Source organism: Pteropus medius, unplaced genomic scaffold (assembly GCF_902729225.1).
Source record: "Pteropus medius unplaced genomic scaffold, Ma_sr-lr_union100, whole genome shotgun sequence".
Taxonomy (NCBI): domain Eukaryota; kingdom Metazoa; phylum Chordata; class Mammalia; order Chiroptera; family Pteropodidae; genus Pteropus; species Pteropus medius.
The window spans coordinates 3,457,734-3,471,942 of NW_024354499.1; the positions used below are offsets into that span (position 1 = coordinate 3,457,734).

Consider the following 14,209-nt stretch of genomic DNA (forward strand, 5'->3'; position numbering starts at 1 on the left):
TAGCAGGTTTCATAAATACTCTTGGCCATTTCTATCACTGAAATTTTCTCTTCTAGTGTATTTTTTAGCTTTTCCAAACTAAAAATAACACTCTCATTGGCTCCTGCCACTGTTCTCAGGGCTTTACATGCATTTTTATTCATTTGATGCTCATGAAAACTCTATGAGAGTAGAGTTTATTACTCCATTTTACAGATGAAGAGACTGAAGCACAGAGAGGTTAAGTAATTTGGCCAAGATTGCACAGCGAGTGGGTGGCCAAGCCAGGATTCAAACTCAAGCACTATGGCTCCAGAGCTTGTGAGCTCTAACCATTGCCCTGCACATAACCTCTCAAAGGACAAAAATAAGTGACTTTAAAAAAGCAGAACTACTACAAGACACTGAAAAAGTTGATAAGGCTGAAATGATATACTCTCTTTTTCCCCTAAAAAAGTAATTTTGCTCTTCTAGCCATTAGCATCTGAAAAAAAAAAATGTCTCTAGCTTCTCTCACATGCCATCTGAATATGATGCATAAATATGACGAGTTCTAGGAAGGGTAGCACCATCCTGTGGCTTTGGGAATTGTTCAAATGCCAGGCAGGAAACAAGATTTTTATTATATTAATTTCCATATTACTAGCCTAGATGGAATTTAGTTGAAGTTCCTGAGGTTCTCACTCAATTCTAAATTCACTTTGAAATCCAACTAAAGAAACCATTACTGTAGTTAGTTCCACAGGCTGTCCTGGGAAGATCACTAGGATTCAAAGTCCCCATTGCAGAAAGTCTAAGATGCCTGGTCCTTAGCTAGGGACAGGAGAGCCAGAAAAATCACATTTGGCTAGCCCCCAGTGGCCAGATAGTTTAAAATTAAATTTTCTGACTGATTTGCAATAAAATTATTTCTAATCTCCAAGTCTCTTGACAAAAATGTTTCTGGCCAGCAATAACTTGTAAAAAGAACAAATGGCAGTGTAACAGTCACCTACAGTGTCCCCACCTCTTGATATTCATGCCCTTGTGTAATCATCTCCCCCTAGGTGACGGTGGGACCTATGACTTGGTTAATACAGAAAAGGGGATAGGATGTCACTTCTGTGATTGCATTACATAAGATTCTTCACCTTGCTAGCTCTCTTGATTGCCTTCTTGGCCTGCATGCTTTACTTAAGCAAATAGCCATGTTAGGAAGAACTGCATGGCAAGGAACTGAGGGCGACATTTGGCCAACGGCCAGCTAGAAACCGAGGCCCTCCGTCCAAAAGTCCTAGAGGAAATCTGCCAACAACCAAATAAGTTTGAAAGCCTTCCCCAGCCAAGCCTTCAGTTGAGACCCCAGCCCAGACCACCACCTTGATTTCTGCCTTGAACGAGACCTTGAAGCAGAGGACCCTGCTAAGCCATGCCCAGGCATGACTCCTGACCCACAGAAACTATGAGATAACAAATGTGCTGCTTTAAGTTGCTAAATTTGCAGTAATCGGTTACACAGAATTGGATAATGCAGTGCCTTGCCCAACTCCAGGCCCAGGCATATTTACCAAGGGCCTTCTTCAGGGCAAGGTGGAGATGCTAGAGGAATTGGCACTGCCGGGGAGCAGCTCTCAACCAATGACCATCAGGACTTAGTGGGTAAACAGCTCAGTCCCTTATCCCTAGGTGTTGGGAGGACACCTCTGTGGCATGTTGTACACAGCCTCCCAGAGCGCCTCAGCAGGACTGAGCCCCAGCTGCCTACAACAGTAACCTGCTCAGTCATGCATCTTTCATAGACTGCTGTTCTTCCCCGTATCACTTTCCCACTCCCCTATTGGTGCTTCCTGGGCTTGCCTCTCAAATAAATTTCAAATCATGGCCTACTATTAGGGGAACCCAACTTAAATGGGGAAAAGATAGTGCTTTCAAAGCAAGACCATTGATATATTCTAAGTCTAGATCTCCTGAAGGCATCACTCTCTTCTAACAAGTGCAAGTTCAGCCAACCCTGTAGCCGAGGCCTGCTGTGGAAAGAGAAGTAGGAGTCCAGGGGCTGGGGCTGCAGTCTCAGTCCCAGTGACTATGTGGCCTCAGGAAAGACTCTGACGGTGGGGTCTCACTTCCCAGCTGGAGAGTGAGGGTAAGAATGCTTATCCTCTGTTAAGGGCTGAACCGTGTTCCCCCAAAATCCCTATATCAAAGTCCTAACCCCCAGTACCTCGGAATGTGACTTTATTTAGAGATAGGATCTTCAAAAAGATAATTAATGAGGTAATGAGAGAATTAAGAGATAAAAAGTGAGGTCACATGGGTGGGCCCTAATCCAGTAGGGTGGGTATCTTTATAACAGGAAATATAGACACAGACTGGCACAGGGGGAAGACCGTGTGAGGACACAGGGAGAAGATGGCCAACCACGGCCGAGCAGAGAAGTATCAGAAACCAACCCTGCTAACGCTTTGATCTCTTGAAACGTTCAAGAGATCAAAGCCACCCAGTCTGTGGTACTTTGTCATGGCAGCCTAGAAAACTAAGACAGTCTCCTACCACCCAGGGCTTTTGTGCTGACAAAAATGTGACACCAAATGAAAGTATTTACAACTGTATTACTGATTAAAATGAGACAACCAGCAGCTGTAACCCCAGCAACATGAGGGAAGAACCACATGATCAGCACAGAGGCCTCGGACTCCAGAGGAAAGACAGTGGCAAAGAACTAGGTATATAGTGGCAGAACACTTGGCTAACTTGTGTCCTGAGTGTTTCATAGAATGCAGAATTTGCAAGGGATGAAACTAAATATGTAGTAGAGATTTCTAAGCAAGATATTGAAGGTACAACTGGGGTCCTCCTTACTGCTCATAGTAAAATGCAAGAGGAGAGAGAAGAATTGAAAAATTTTAAAACAAGAAGGAAACAGAATTTGGAGATTTGGGAAATTCTCAGCCTACCTATATTGCAAAAGTGATAAAGCTTGTTCTGAAGAGAGCACTAAGGGTATAGTTGCACAATCATTTGATAAAGAGATCATGGGTACAACTTATAGACCTAATCAGCCATCTCAACAGGGGCCAGGAATAGAGATGAGATTATACCAGCAAAGACACTACCAATTTGAACTAAAAGGGACAAAGAAAGCAGCTGCTGGACTTTCTGGATTCTACAGAACCAGGTTATAGACCTATCTAGTTGTAAACATGCACTATTCTCCAAAGAATGATCCCAAAGGCAATTCAGAGATCAGAGGCCTGTTCTCTTCCAGTTTCAGAGGACATGGCCATTGCAGAGAACTGTGTGGGGATGTTACTGCCAACCTAGGGTCCTGGGAGGTGGGACATTGAGCCAAAGAAGATTGTGAAGCCATAAGATCTAATGGAATTTGCCTTGTGAGGTTTGGGGCCTGCCTGGGACCCATCCAACACCTTTTCTTCTTTCCTATTTCCCTTTTGGAATAGGAGTATCTGTCCTGTGCCCGTTTACCATTGTATTTTGGAAGTACGTAAGTTGTCTGGTTTCACAGGTTCACAGCTGGAGAAGAATTTTGCCTCAGGATGAATTATACCTCAAGTCTTACCCATATGTGATTAGATATTTAGACAAGACTTTGAACTTCAGACTTTAGAGTTGATGCTGGAATGAGTTAAGATCTCTGGGGCTGTTAGAATGGAACGAATATATTTTGCGTGTGATAAGGACATGAATATGGGGAAGTCAGGGGCAGAATGATATGGACTGAATTGTACCCACCAAATATGTTGAAGTCCTAACTCCCAGTGTGACTATTTGGAGACAGTTTTTGGAGGTCATTATGGTTAAATGAAGTCATAAGGGTGGGACCTTAATCCAATAGGATCAGCGTCCTTATAAGGAGGGATCAGAGCTTGCTCACTCACACTAGCTCTCTACCATGAAGCCACAAAGAGAAGGCAGCTGTTGGCAATCCAGGAAAAGCATCCTCACCAAAAACCCTTCAGTGTTTGATCTTAGATTCCCAGTCTCCAGAACCTTAAGTATAAACTTGTTGTTTAAGCCACCCAGCCTATGGTATTTTTATGGTAGCCCAAGCTAATACAGGTTCTGTGCCTTGGTTTCCCCAGCTGTAAAACAGGGATAACTGTGGCTATCTAGCAGGACTGTTGTGAAAACAGTAACATATATAAAGTATGGGAAACAGAACCCAGCAAATATTAAGTGCTATGTCTTTGTAAGCAACTGTTATAAAAGATGATTGTCTCTGTGTTCAAGGTACATGGGTGTCTAGCTTGCACAAAGATACCATATGGCCATAGCTAGATAGTGAGATAAACTTGAAAATTCTCACTCTCATTGGCCAGCACTTACAACCCCACATTCTTCTAGGCTTAATTCATATTCCTCTTAAAGGTTAATTTTGCCAGGAAAGGTAACAGTCACTTATTCCTCGAGTGATGAAAATAGATGGAATGAAAAATATTGGGTGTAGGACCTGAGAGGATGGGACTAGAAACCTCTGGAGGGTTTGAGGAATAGAGTGAAGGCTGGAGTATGAAATTAAGGAGAAAGTAAAACTGAGCAGATTTGTGACAGGCAAGGCCTTTAAAAGAATAATTCTAATCTTTGAATTATTTTTTTAAAAAGACTCCAGAACTTTCAAGGCTGTATTTATTTGTCTCAGGAAGGTAGACCTGGACCAGCTTTTTCACTTTTCATAATTGGGGGAGCCTGAAACATAGAACAGAGTTTATTATGAATGGCTAAAGGATAAGAACAGACAGTTTACAAAAGAAATATCTTTTAAAATTTAATTTCATTAGTAATCAAAGGTGTCTAAATTTACAGATACCATTTTTACCCATTAAAATTCTATCATTTCAATAAATCTCACTGTTGGCAAGGATCTGATGAAATCAGCACTCTTACATAGCTGGTAGCATTATAAATTAGCACCATGCATCAAGTCATAGATTGTACTTACCTGTGGCTTAGGAGTTCTACTTCTGGAAATCTATCCTAAAAAAAAATAATAATACAGAAAAAGGGAAACACATCAGATTATTTGCCCTGTTTATGAGGAAAAAAAAACCTGAAAACAACTTAAATATCCAACAATTAGAAAACTATCCCATTTAACAGGCCATTAAAACTTATTATAAAGACTGTATAGTAACTTCTAAACATGCCAATGATAGAATAAGAAAAAGCAGAACAATGTTATGTACACTATGATAATTTCTTAATTCGGTTGTATAGGAAAAATATTTGGAAGTATTTTAATATATGTCCATCAATGGTTTTGCTAAGATCATTTAAAATCTTCCCAATTTTCTAAAATCTCTACTTGAAGAAAAAACAAATACATGACTAAAAAATAAAGTCACTTAAATCATGGTCGGGTAGTTCAGATATTAGAACCCAGATGTATATCACTGTGGATAAGAAAATATTGCAACCAAATGCTTTAGTTTAGGTTAAATTTTTTTTTCATCTATTACATTTCAAGGGTGTTTTGTTAGAATGAAAGGCAGTTGAAAGGTTTAACACTATTACCCACACCCCCCAACACCAATCCTTCATTGATTCATTGGATATTGGGCAAGTTACTTGTTCCTTAGTTTCCTAACATGTAAAATGGGCATAATTACACATAACAGGGTGGTTATGGAAACTGAATAGGTCAATAGGTACAAACTGGCAGGAATAGTACTTGACACAACCTGTTTTTTTTTTTTCTGATCTTGATCAAGTCTTTTCACTATACATGTGATCGAGCTTTCTTGAGCTCAAATTTAGCTTTAGATGTTTTATTTAAAATTTTTAAAGTGTTTACATATCTAGAATGTTTTAAACGTAAGAGGCAAATTTATATACTGTTGTATTTATCTGACAGGTTAAAGGATAATCTTATCAGCCTATAGTCTATCATAAATCATTGTCTTTGTTTTTGTCCAAAGAGTTACCTGGAAAATTCCAGGAAGGTAATATTTAAGTATCAGAATATGAAAACCTGAAGTTTATTGATGTCGTATTCTCACAGTTCATTAAAAAAAAAAATGCCTGTTGGCCTCATCTAAGTCAAGGAGTTAAAGGTCCAAGAAGAGTGTGGTCTGAGAAATAGAAACCCAGCTTACTGCTCAGCTCCTTTAATAAGGTGGTGCACTCCTGTTGTTTGTGTAGCTGGATAATTTAACATATTATTCAATGCACTTTTCCTTCCATCCACTGAGTCAAGACTTGGGGGTTGGGGGGGGGGGCGGGGCGGCAGCAGTAGATAGATACTGAACAGAAGTCCTCAGCATTAGAGTTCAATTCCCAGCTTAACAAGAAAAGCAAGGTTCTCATTTGAAAAAAAGCTGACTTGTTGAAAGGGAGAATGAACATGTGGCCTGGCAGGCAGAGCTTAGATGACTGCTCATCAAGTAGGACAGAGCAGGGAGGAGGCAAGATATGATGTGGGGAAGACTTCCTATAATCAAAAACTGAGAGGCAGGTTGAAACATCAGGATGTAGTTATTCCGAGGAGTTGGAATTATTGTGTAAAAGTTTCCTGAACCCTAGAAGAGCCCTGGTACCGTGCCATCCTGGGCCTTGACCAGGGATGGGGAAGAGTTACATAATGTAATAGAACCAAAGAAATTTAAAGTAGAATCTGAGGAAAGCAAGGATTTGCACCCACTTTTGGGGATGGAGCCTCTCAGAGTTTAGGAACCACATGGCTAAAGGACATCACCAGGTATATGGACCTGAGGGTGACCTTCTAGCCCACTGGAAGTGGCAAAGCCAGCAAGACAAGAAGAGGCCTGGGTTCTGAATGCAGAAGGCCCATCAAGTCTGGCCTAGGGAAGAGAGCCACAGTGGCGCCATGGACAGTCACAGCAGTTGTCAGCTCAACAATACCCGAGACTGGGGACCAGAAGACTAGTTGGGGTCAGAGGAGATGTGAAATGCCCAAATCATAGCCACAGGTGACAAAGAGAATAAATGAACAATGGTGGGCTAGTGAACATCTTGCCGTCCTGCAATACCCAATCCCCAAATGGCAAAATCCTACACTTTGAAGTCAAATTCCAAATGAGCCTCACCTGGACCTTGACATTAATCCCTATCCCTACCAAGGCCAGATGCTGTGGCTTCACCTGGCTCTCGGCTCTCTCCATCTACACACAAACTTGCTAATTCAGTCTCCAAGTGAACCTGCTCTGGCCCAAGAAATTAATCTCCATCTCTGCCATCATCAGATTCTCATGTACTTCATTTGGGATTTTGCTTCTCAGGAATGTTGCTGATCTTGCACAGCCTGTTCTGACCCCATTCCCAAGTCCCCCCAAATGCCCATCTCTGCCAGTGGAGATGCTGATCCACTCCTCAGATCCTCTCCAAGGGCAAAAAGAAGGGGTGCTGGGACATCAGGTGGCAACTCTCAAATGGGTCAAGAAAAAAGTTCTTTGTTCTTGCAACCCTTCTATGAATGGATTACTGTTTCAGAATAAATGTTTATTTTTTAAATGATGATTTGAATGTCAAAGAACGAGAAACGCTTGACAAAACTGATGAAATCCTAGAATGCTTCCATGGCACTCTTTACACTCAGGCCTTAGAAAGCACACTTGACAGAAGTTACCTGTGTAGATAAAAATCTCAAATGCGTAATGAATTCCTTGTTCATTCTAAGTATTTGCGCACTCTTCCGGCTAACACCTTAAACTTGGTTAGCTAAAAGACTAAAAATTAAGTGTCTCATTTCCTTTGTAAAAGAAATTTCCAGGCAGAACTTTTGTTTCCTACTAGAAAATGTTAATCCCCACTTTAAATAAAAATTTACTATATGTGGTCTATTATCAGGATCATTTATCCTTGGAAAACACGGATCTCCCATGCATCCTACGTGTTGCCAATGTAAGCCTGCTCTGCTACCAGGCTCACTCAACAAGCCTGGCGGAAAGGACCAACCAGGTAGCTTACCAGGAGAATGACATACCAGGAGAATGGCATGGTGATGCCTACCTGATAAGGATCAGTGGGGGATTAAATGCACATAAGATTCTTGCCTTAATATTTAGTACATATTAAAACTTATATTTGTGGAAGCATTACTATTATTAGGTTCAAAGTTCTGTTCAGGTCATATCTTCACTCCTTTCCTTCATTCTGTCATTCCCTGTCAACTCACGTAGTAGCAACAGGAATTCTGTCTCCTAAGGGTTTACCGACAAGGGAAGTTTTATATCTCAAGTGGCCAGAATTTGAAAATCTAGACGGAGCATGTGCACAAAGGGAATCCTTAGAAAACAGTAATCAAATCAGAAATGGGAACTAAAGCCCTTCAGTCAGCAGGCAGCTCAACCCAGAGTGGAGCATTAGTGAGACAAATGAGAAAACCCAGAACACTTGCTACAAACATAGCTAGGTTGCCTGTGGTTTATTATTGATTGCTCACCAATCAATATTGATTGCTCACAGTGAGTCAGTCAGATTTAATAATGTATGTCCGAGTGAAATTGGCACGCCAGACACTGTGCTAGACACTTTACTGACACAATGTAATTTGAACCTCACAATTACCTTACGTACAAGGCAGGTACAATTATCATTCCCATTTTACAGATCGGGAAACTGAGGCCCAGAGAGATTCAGCAGTTTCCCCAAGGTCACACAGCTAGCAAGTGGTAAAGCCAGAGTTAGAACCATAGCATTCTATCTCCAGAGCCTGTACTCAACTGCTATTTGAAATTGGCTCCCACCACCAACCATCATTTGTGACTCCACACAAAGCAACTTGTCACAGCGCACCTGGTTTCAGATTCTGACATGCCTTTCTCATTTCAATAGCAAGCATGTTGTAAGATGGAATAAGGAGTCTTGTTTGTGTAATAATGAGACACAGCAAAAGCCAAAAGTCCACTTTTTAGACCTAGAGAAGCAGGCTGCTACTTCCAGTGGCTTTGTTAGCTTGGCAAAGTAATAAGAGCTGTTAAAATAAACCCCTTTGTTATTACTTAGAAAATGCTGCTTTCTAACAAGGCAATTTAAAAAAATGTGTGTGCACGCATGTGCATGTTTGTATATGGTATCAGCATGCAGCTTTATGTATGGCAATACAGTACTTCTTTTTCTAGAGACATCGGAATCCAGAAGACCATTTGATGTATTAATTAGGGTCATAAAAAAAAATAAGCTTAGGTTTATTTTGAGTGATGTGGAGGAGTTGCCATCCCCTTAAGCTGCTTACCAATTAATTTGGGGACATAAGAACAGATCTTCCAAACCAGCAAGCTCCACCTCCCACCTAGATACTTGCACAAAATCATCTTTTTCCAATCATCGTTTAACATGCAAACTTCATAGGATGCATTTTGAGTTTTTTGACATCTATACTGCAATTTAAGAAGGAACATTTTACCAGAGTCCTGATCGGGGAGATAACTCCAGTCGTAGACATCACACTCTGGTGACAAGTGTATGCCGACTCACCACTGCCACCATCTGCCCAGGGCCCTTCCTTCTCATTCTTCAAGCCCACAGCAAAGCTGGGATGTTGGGTGTTGTTTCTCAATAGCTCTCTAGCCAAGGATATATGTGGTTCAGAAGTACTGTTGCTATAGTTCTGGTGATCTGGGTCTTGTTTCTAGAAACCGTATTTAGTTGTCAAACAGTATGACAGTCATATTTAAAAATTTAAATCAGTGTATTTCAAGGTTTTAACAGATAAAGTTTCATTTGAATAAGGGCACTGCTTAAGTTAATATGAGAGAAAATTATTGCTCAATAGACTGTATTTCGTTCTTCTGTAACCTTAAAATGTTATGTAATTAAAGCGATTATAGCGTGAAATAGATCAATATTTTAATGAATACAGAACAAAACAAAGCACTGCTACTACATGATAAACATGCAAAACAAACGAACAAACAAACAAAAAACTAAGGCAGCCACCTGCACATTTGCAAACACTAACCATGCCACAACCCAACCATCCAATCTGGCCAATAGAACCATCCTTTCCCACCACTGCAGAATGTATCTTCCCAATAGTCACCTAAGTAGGACTAGTGAATGAGGGGGAAAAAAACTAAAAAGTACCATTATATACCTGGCTGTTTCTGCCCTAAGTTTCTAGAATGGTTGTTTCTCTTCTCTCTAGTACCTGTCCTTCTCTCCTGTCCCTAAACACAATCATATTGCTACTTAGAAAGGACCTTTACTGGTTCTAATAGCTTTTCTTCTTCCTTTTTGGGTGGTGATCCTTCTTTCCAGTCTCAGGCTTCCAGGATGAATGAACTTGAAGTCTGCCACTTACCTCTGCTTGGACTCCAGATCTTTATCAATCACATACCCTCAACTCCGTACAAGCTGGCTTCCAGCCCACTGTTCCACATCTCAAACGATGGTCCTAGTTGCCTTTTCCAGCCTCTCCATAGCTTCTCCCACTACTTCCCACCCTCAGATTCTCAAGATTCTCCTCTCCCTGACTTAAGACCCCCATCTTGCTTCTCTGCTACCTTCCTGCCACCTTCTCTCTGATGGCTCCTCCTTCCTGTCAATGATATCACCAGGGCTAATTTCTAAGGTCTTTTCTCTCTTCATATCTTACTTCCTATGATGACTAATCCATTTTCAGGCCTTCGAGGTTTTCCTCTTCAAGGCATGAGCCCATAAAATCAACCAACACCTTCTCCTGCCTAAAGGACACATCTGAGCTGTGTACCCTGATAACAGTGGTGACACTATGGTGCTTCATAGTTTGCAGAGCAGGTTCATTTATGTTGTCCCACTGAATGGTCAGAAAACCCCATGAGACTGGTGTAACCAGACCACTGCTGAGCTATCCAGAAGGGTTGGCCCTCAGAGAGGGCCTCTCCCAAGGGAGGCCCCTTAGGGACAGAACTGCCTCTTTTTTCTGTGTCCTTTTTGATGTTTTTCCTGCTGAAGAGAAGCCCCCATCACAGAGTGAGTTTATGGAATCCTCCTCTCATGCCCCAACTGTCAAAGTCCTATTGAAAATTCAGTGGTTAGGAACCCAGTGCCCTGGACAGTGACAGGAGGTAACTATATATATGGTCAAGAACTTGGCTCCAAAGCTCTCACAGACCTGGGCTCAATCCCTAGTCTTGACACTTAAACCGTGTGGCCTTTACCTGTGTTTTGTTTTCTTCCTGTTAAAATGGGGACCACAAATAGATCAGAGAACTATTATAAATTAACTGGAATGTATACATAAATTGCCTGGCACATAGAAAAGACTCAATAAACAATGGATATCATTTTTCCAACTGCTTAAACCTTTACCTCAGAGTCTTTGGCTCCTTCCAAAACATCACTGAGAACTTGTATGTATTCAGTTGCACCTTTAAGGATATCAACTTTGCTAGGCTTCCTGCTCTGAGGAAGAAATGGCACCAGTGCCTTCAGTTTGGCAAAACCACGGTTGAGATTTTTTATCTAGAAAACAAAAGGGCACAGTGACACACAGAGAGGCTAATTTATACAGACATCCCCCTCAAACCACAGAAGGGGATTTTGAGGGCTCATTTCCACAATGAGGGCTCATTGTCTGGGTGGGGAACCTCAGCAGGCACATGCCAAAGCATTGCTGCTTCACTGGCAGTAGTTCCTGGCAAGTTACATCACAAGGGAGTGATGTAAACTTAGCACTGTGGGTGGACAGGCTGGAACGGGTGTCTATGTTCACTTTACCTTCTCTTCTTCCTCTGAGAACACATGCACTGCAATGTAGAAGTAGTAGGGGGAGTGGCTGAAAGCTTGGAGTCAATACAGCGAGATTTAAAACCTAGCTCTACCTTTTAGCTTTACAAGAGTGTGTAGGATCCTTCATATTGTCAAGACTTGATTTGTTTATCCGCAAGGTGGAAAATATCCACCTTGTAGCTTTTTTATTATAACTCTTCAACTTCTTTCACAGCCGAGTTAATGGTTTAGAATCAAGTGTCCAGAGAGCCTGCATGTTGGTGAGACTTGAAATGTAGAATGAGGTGTTTTTTTGTTTTTGTTTTTAAACTTCCAGAGTCTAATTCCTCAGCTCCTGAAACTCTGATGATCACCCCCTGGGGGACACAGGCCCTGAATGAACTGGATCCCACTATACCATAAAGCCAATACACTCACTTATATAGATAGCCCTCTCCCACCCCATATCTAAGGTAAAATGGACAGCCCCACTGGGGTCAGCCCATTCATTGCAGAAAATAGTGATCAATAAATTTGTGAAAATATTGAACTTTAATAATAGTGATCAATAAATGTGTGAAAATATAAGAACTACAAATTAAAACAGAAACTCGATACCATTTTTCATGTGCCAAGCTGGTAACATTTTTGTTTTGTTTTGTTTTGTTAATTCATACCCAGCATGGAAAAATGGAACAGTCCTATATCTTGTAAAAGAGAGTAAAAATTAGTAAACTTTTCTAGAAAGCAGTCGGGCAATTTGTATCAAAAGTCATGAGATTGTATATACTCCATTAATTCCACTTCTAGCATTTTATTCTAAAGCAATTATCAGACATGAACATAGATTTATGTATCAGTAAAAAGTTGCAAAAAAGCATACATGCCCCACAATGGGAGCCTGGATAAGTTATGGTCCATTTCTATGTCAGACTCTGCAGTCAAAAGCTGCTCTGTGAAAGAATGCTTAGGAATGCTTTTGATAATATTAAGTGTAAAAATACAAAGATGTGTACTAGATTGCAAGTTTGTAAAATTAAGTATATGCATACACATAACTTTTTTACACATAAAAAAGACTGGGAGCATATACACGGGAATGATAGTTTCTGGTTGTTACATTTGCACGATGGGTGTTTCTGTTTCCTATTTAGTCATCTCTATATTTTCCAGGTATATTAATTGTATAATTATAAGGTCATTTGTTTTAAAATAGTATATAACACCAGTATCAATTCTCTGCAACAAGAATTGGTGGGAAGGCCAACTTACAATGCAACATATTGGATCAGAATCTTGTTTGAGGGCCACATCATCACATCAGGTCATACAGAGTTATTTTCATAAAGGGTCTAGTGCCTGGTAAAACCACGGAGACTCTTGCAATTTTCTCAACTTTCCCTTAAGTCTTCTATTCTTCCTTGGTCCTTTCTCCTCACACCCTTTCCCAAACAAAGCTTCTAGTTGATTCACTGGGTTTTCATTTCTAAGGGCCTGGGCGTGTGTAGGAACAACCCCCAGAAGACCCTTCTCAAGTCCCAGCCTAAATGTGCACCCCTGCCTCTTGCACCACTCACCTGTCCCTCTCTGGGATCCACTTCTACTTCAACCCAACCCAAAGATTGCAAAGGGACCAAAGGAGACGAGATCTGAAAAGTCTGGGTCCCCAGTTTAATTAGAAATACTAAAAGCTACCAGTAGATGCCGCTCCGACTACAGCCCACAGGACCATTCCGGTCCGCAACTTTGTTGCGAACCCCGCCTGACTGGGAAACAGGCACTTTCCCTTGGCAGGGGGTCGAGTGGGAGCCTGGGTGCACAATAAGGCGTCTTGTTTTGTTTAAAGTAAGGAAAAGAGTAACTTCTATTAGGTACCTCCCTTACCCCATTTGTGCTTGGATGCAGAGTGCAGGGAAAAGGGGTGGTGGGAGCCCTGTGGCCCCCAAGCACCCACCTGGCGCCGTCAGTTGTGAGATTTAATCGCAACTCCCTTGCTCTGGGCCTTTTAAAAGCACCTGCCTGGGGAGACAGTTTTGAAGTTATCAGGGGCCTCCTCAGCCCTCCCCAAACCTGTTTCCTGCACAAGTGCAGGTAAGTTGGCAGGTAAGGCGGCCACCCCAGCAGCCGCGAATGAGCAGCTGGACCAGAGTGGAGGTAACAAGGCCACTGTCATTCTCCCAGGCTAGAACACGAGCCCGCCCTCAGGAGGCCGAAGTCGCTTCCAAGTCCCGCCGGTGGGCGGAGAGTGGGTGCACGGGATCCTGACCAGGTGTTCTGTAGCGGGCATGGCGGGCAGAAGAGAGGAATTCGTTCCCGTCCCGGGGCGGGGTCGTGGGGTTGCCGAGCCCAGGTGGCCTTGGGGACCCGCGCGGGGCAGGGCGCTCACCCGCTCGCGCTCCTTGGCGTTGGCCACGCGCCGCCGCTCCAGGACCAACTGGAGGTCCTCGGTGGACGAATAACCACCCGAGGGCAGCCTCTTGAGCCGGCAGATGGCGGCCAGCTGGGGCAGCGGCCCGAACTGCTCCCGCAGCACGTCCTCCAGCACCTCGGGCGGCGGAGTGCCCAGGAGGCTGGGCGCAGCGTCCAT

General features: G+C 42.3%; 1 protein-coding gene across 1 annotated transcript; it reads right to left on the bottom strand.

Annotated features, from left to right (window-relative positions):
- Nucleotides 1-4,585: 4,585 nt before the first annotated feature.
- On the bottom strand, nt 4,586-14,209 carry FIGLA (folliculogenesis specific bHLH transcription factor). The gene is made up of 5 exons (XM_039852516.1): nt 14,009-14,209; nt 11,224-11,376; nt 9,338-9,562; nt 4,916-4,950; nt 4,586-4,662 (listed from the first exon to the last, which is right to left on the bottom strand). Exons 1-5 carry the CDS (start codon nt 14,207-14,209, stop codon nt 4,647-4,649), a joined length of 630 nt encoding a protein of 209 aa, XP_039708450.1. The 3' UTR covers nt 4,586-4,646.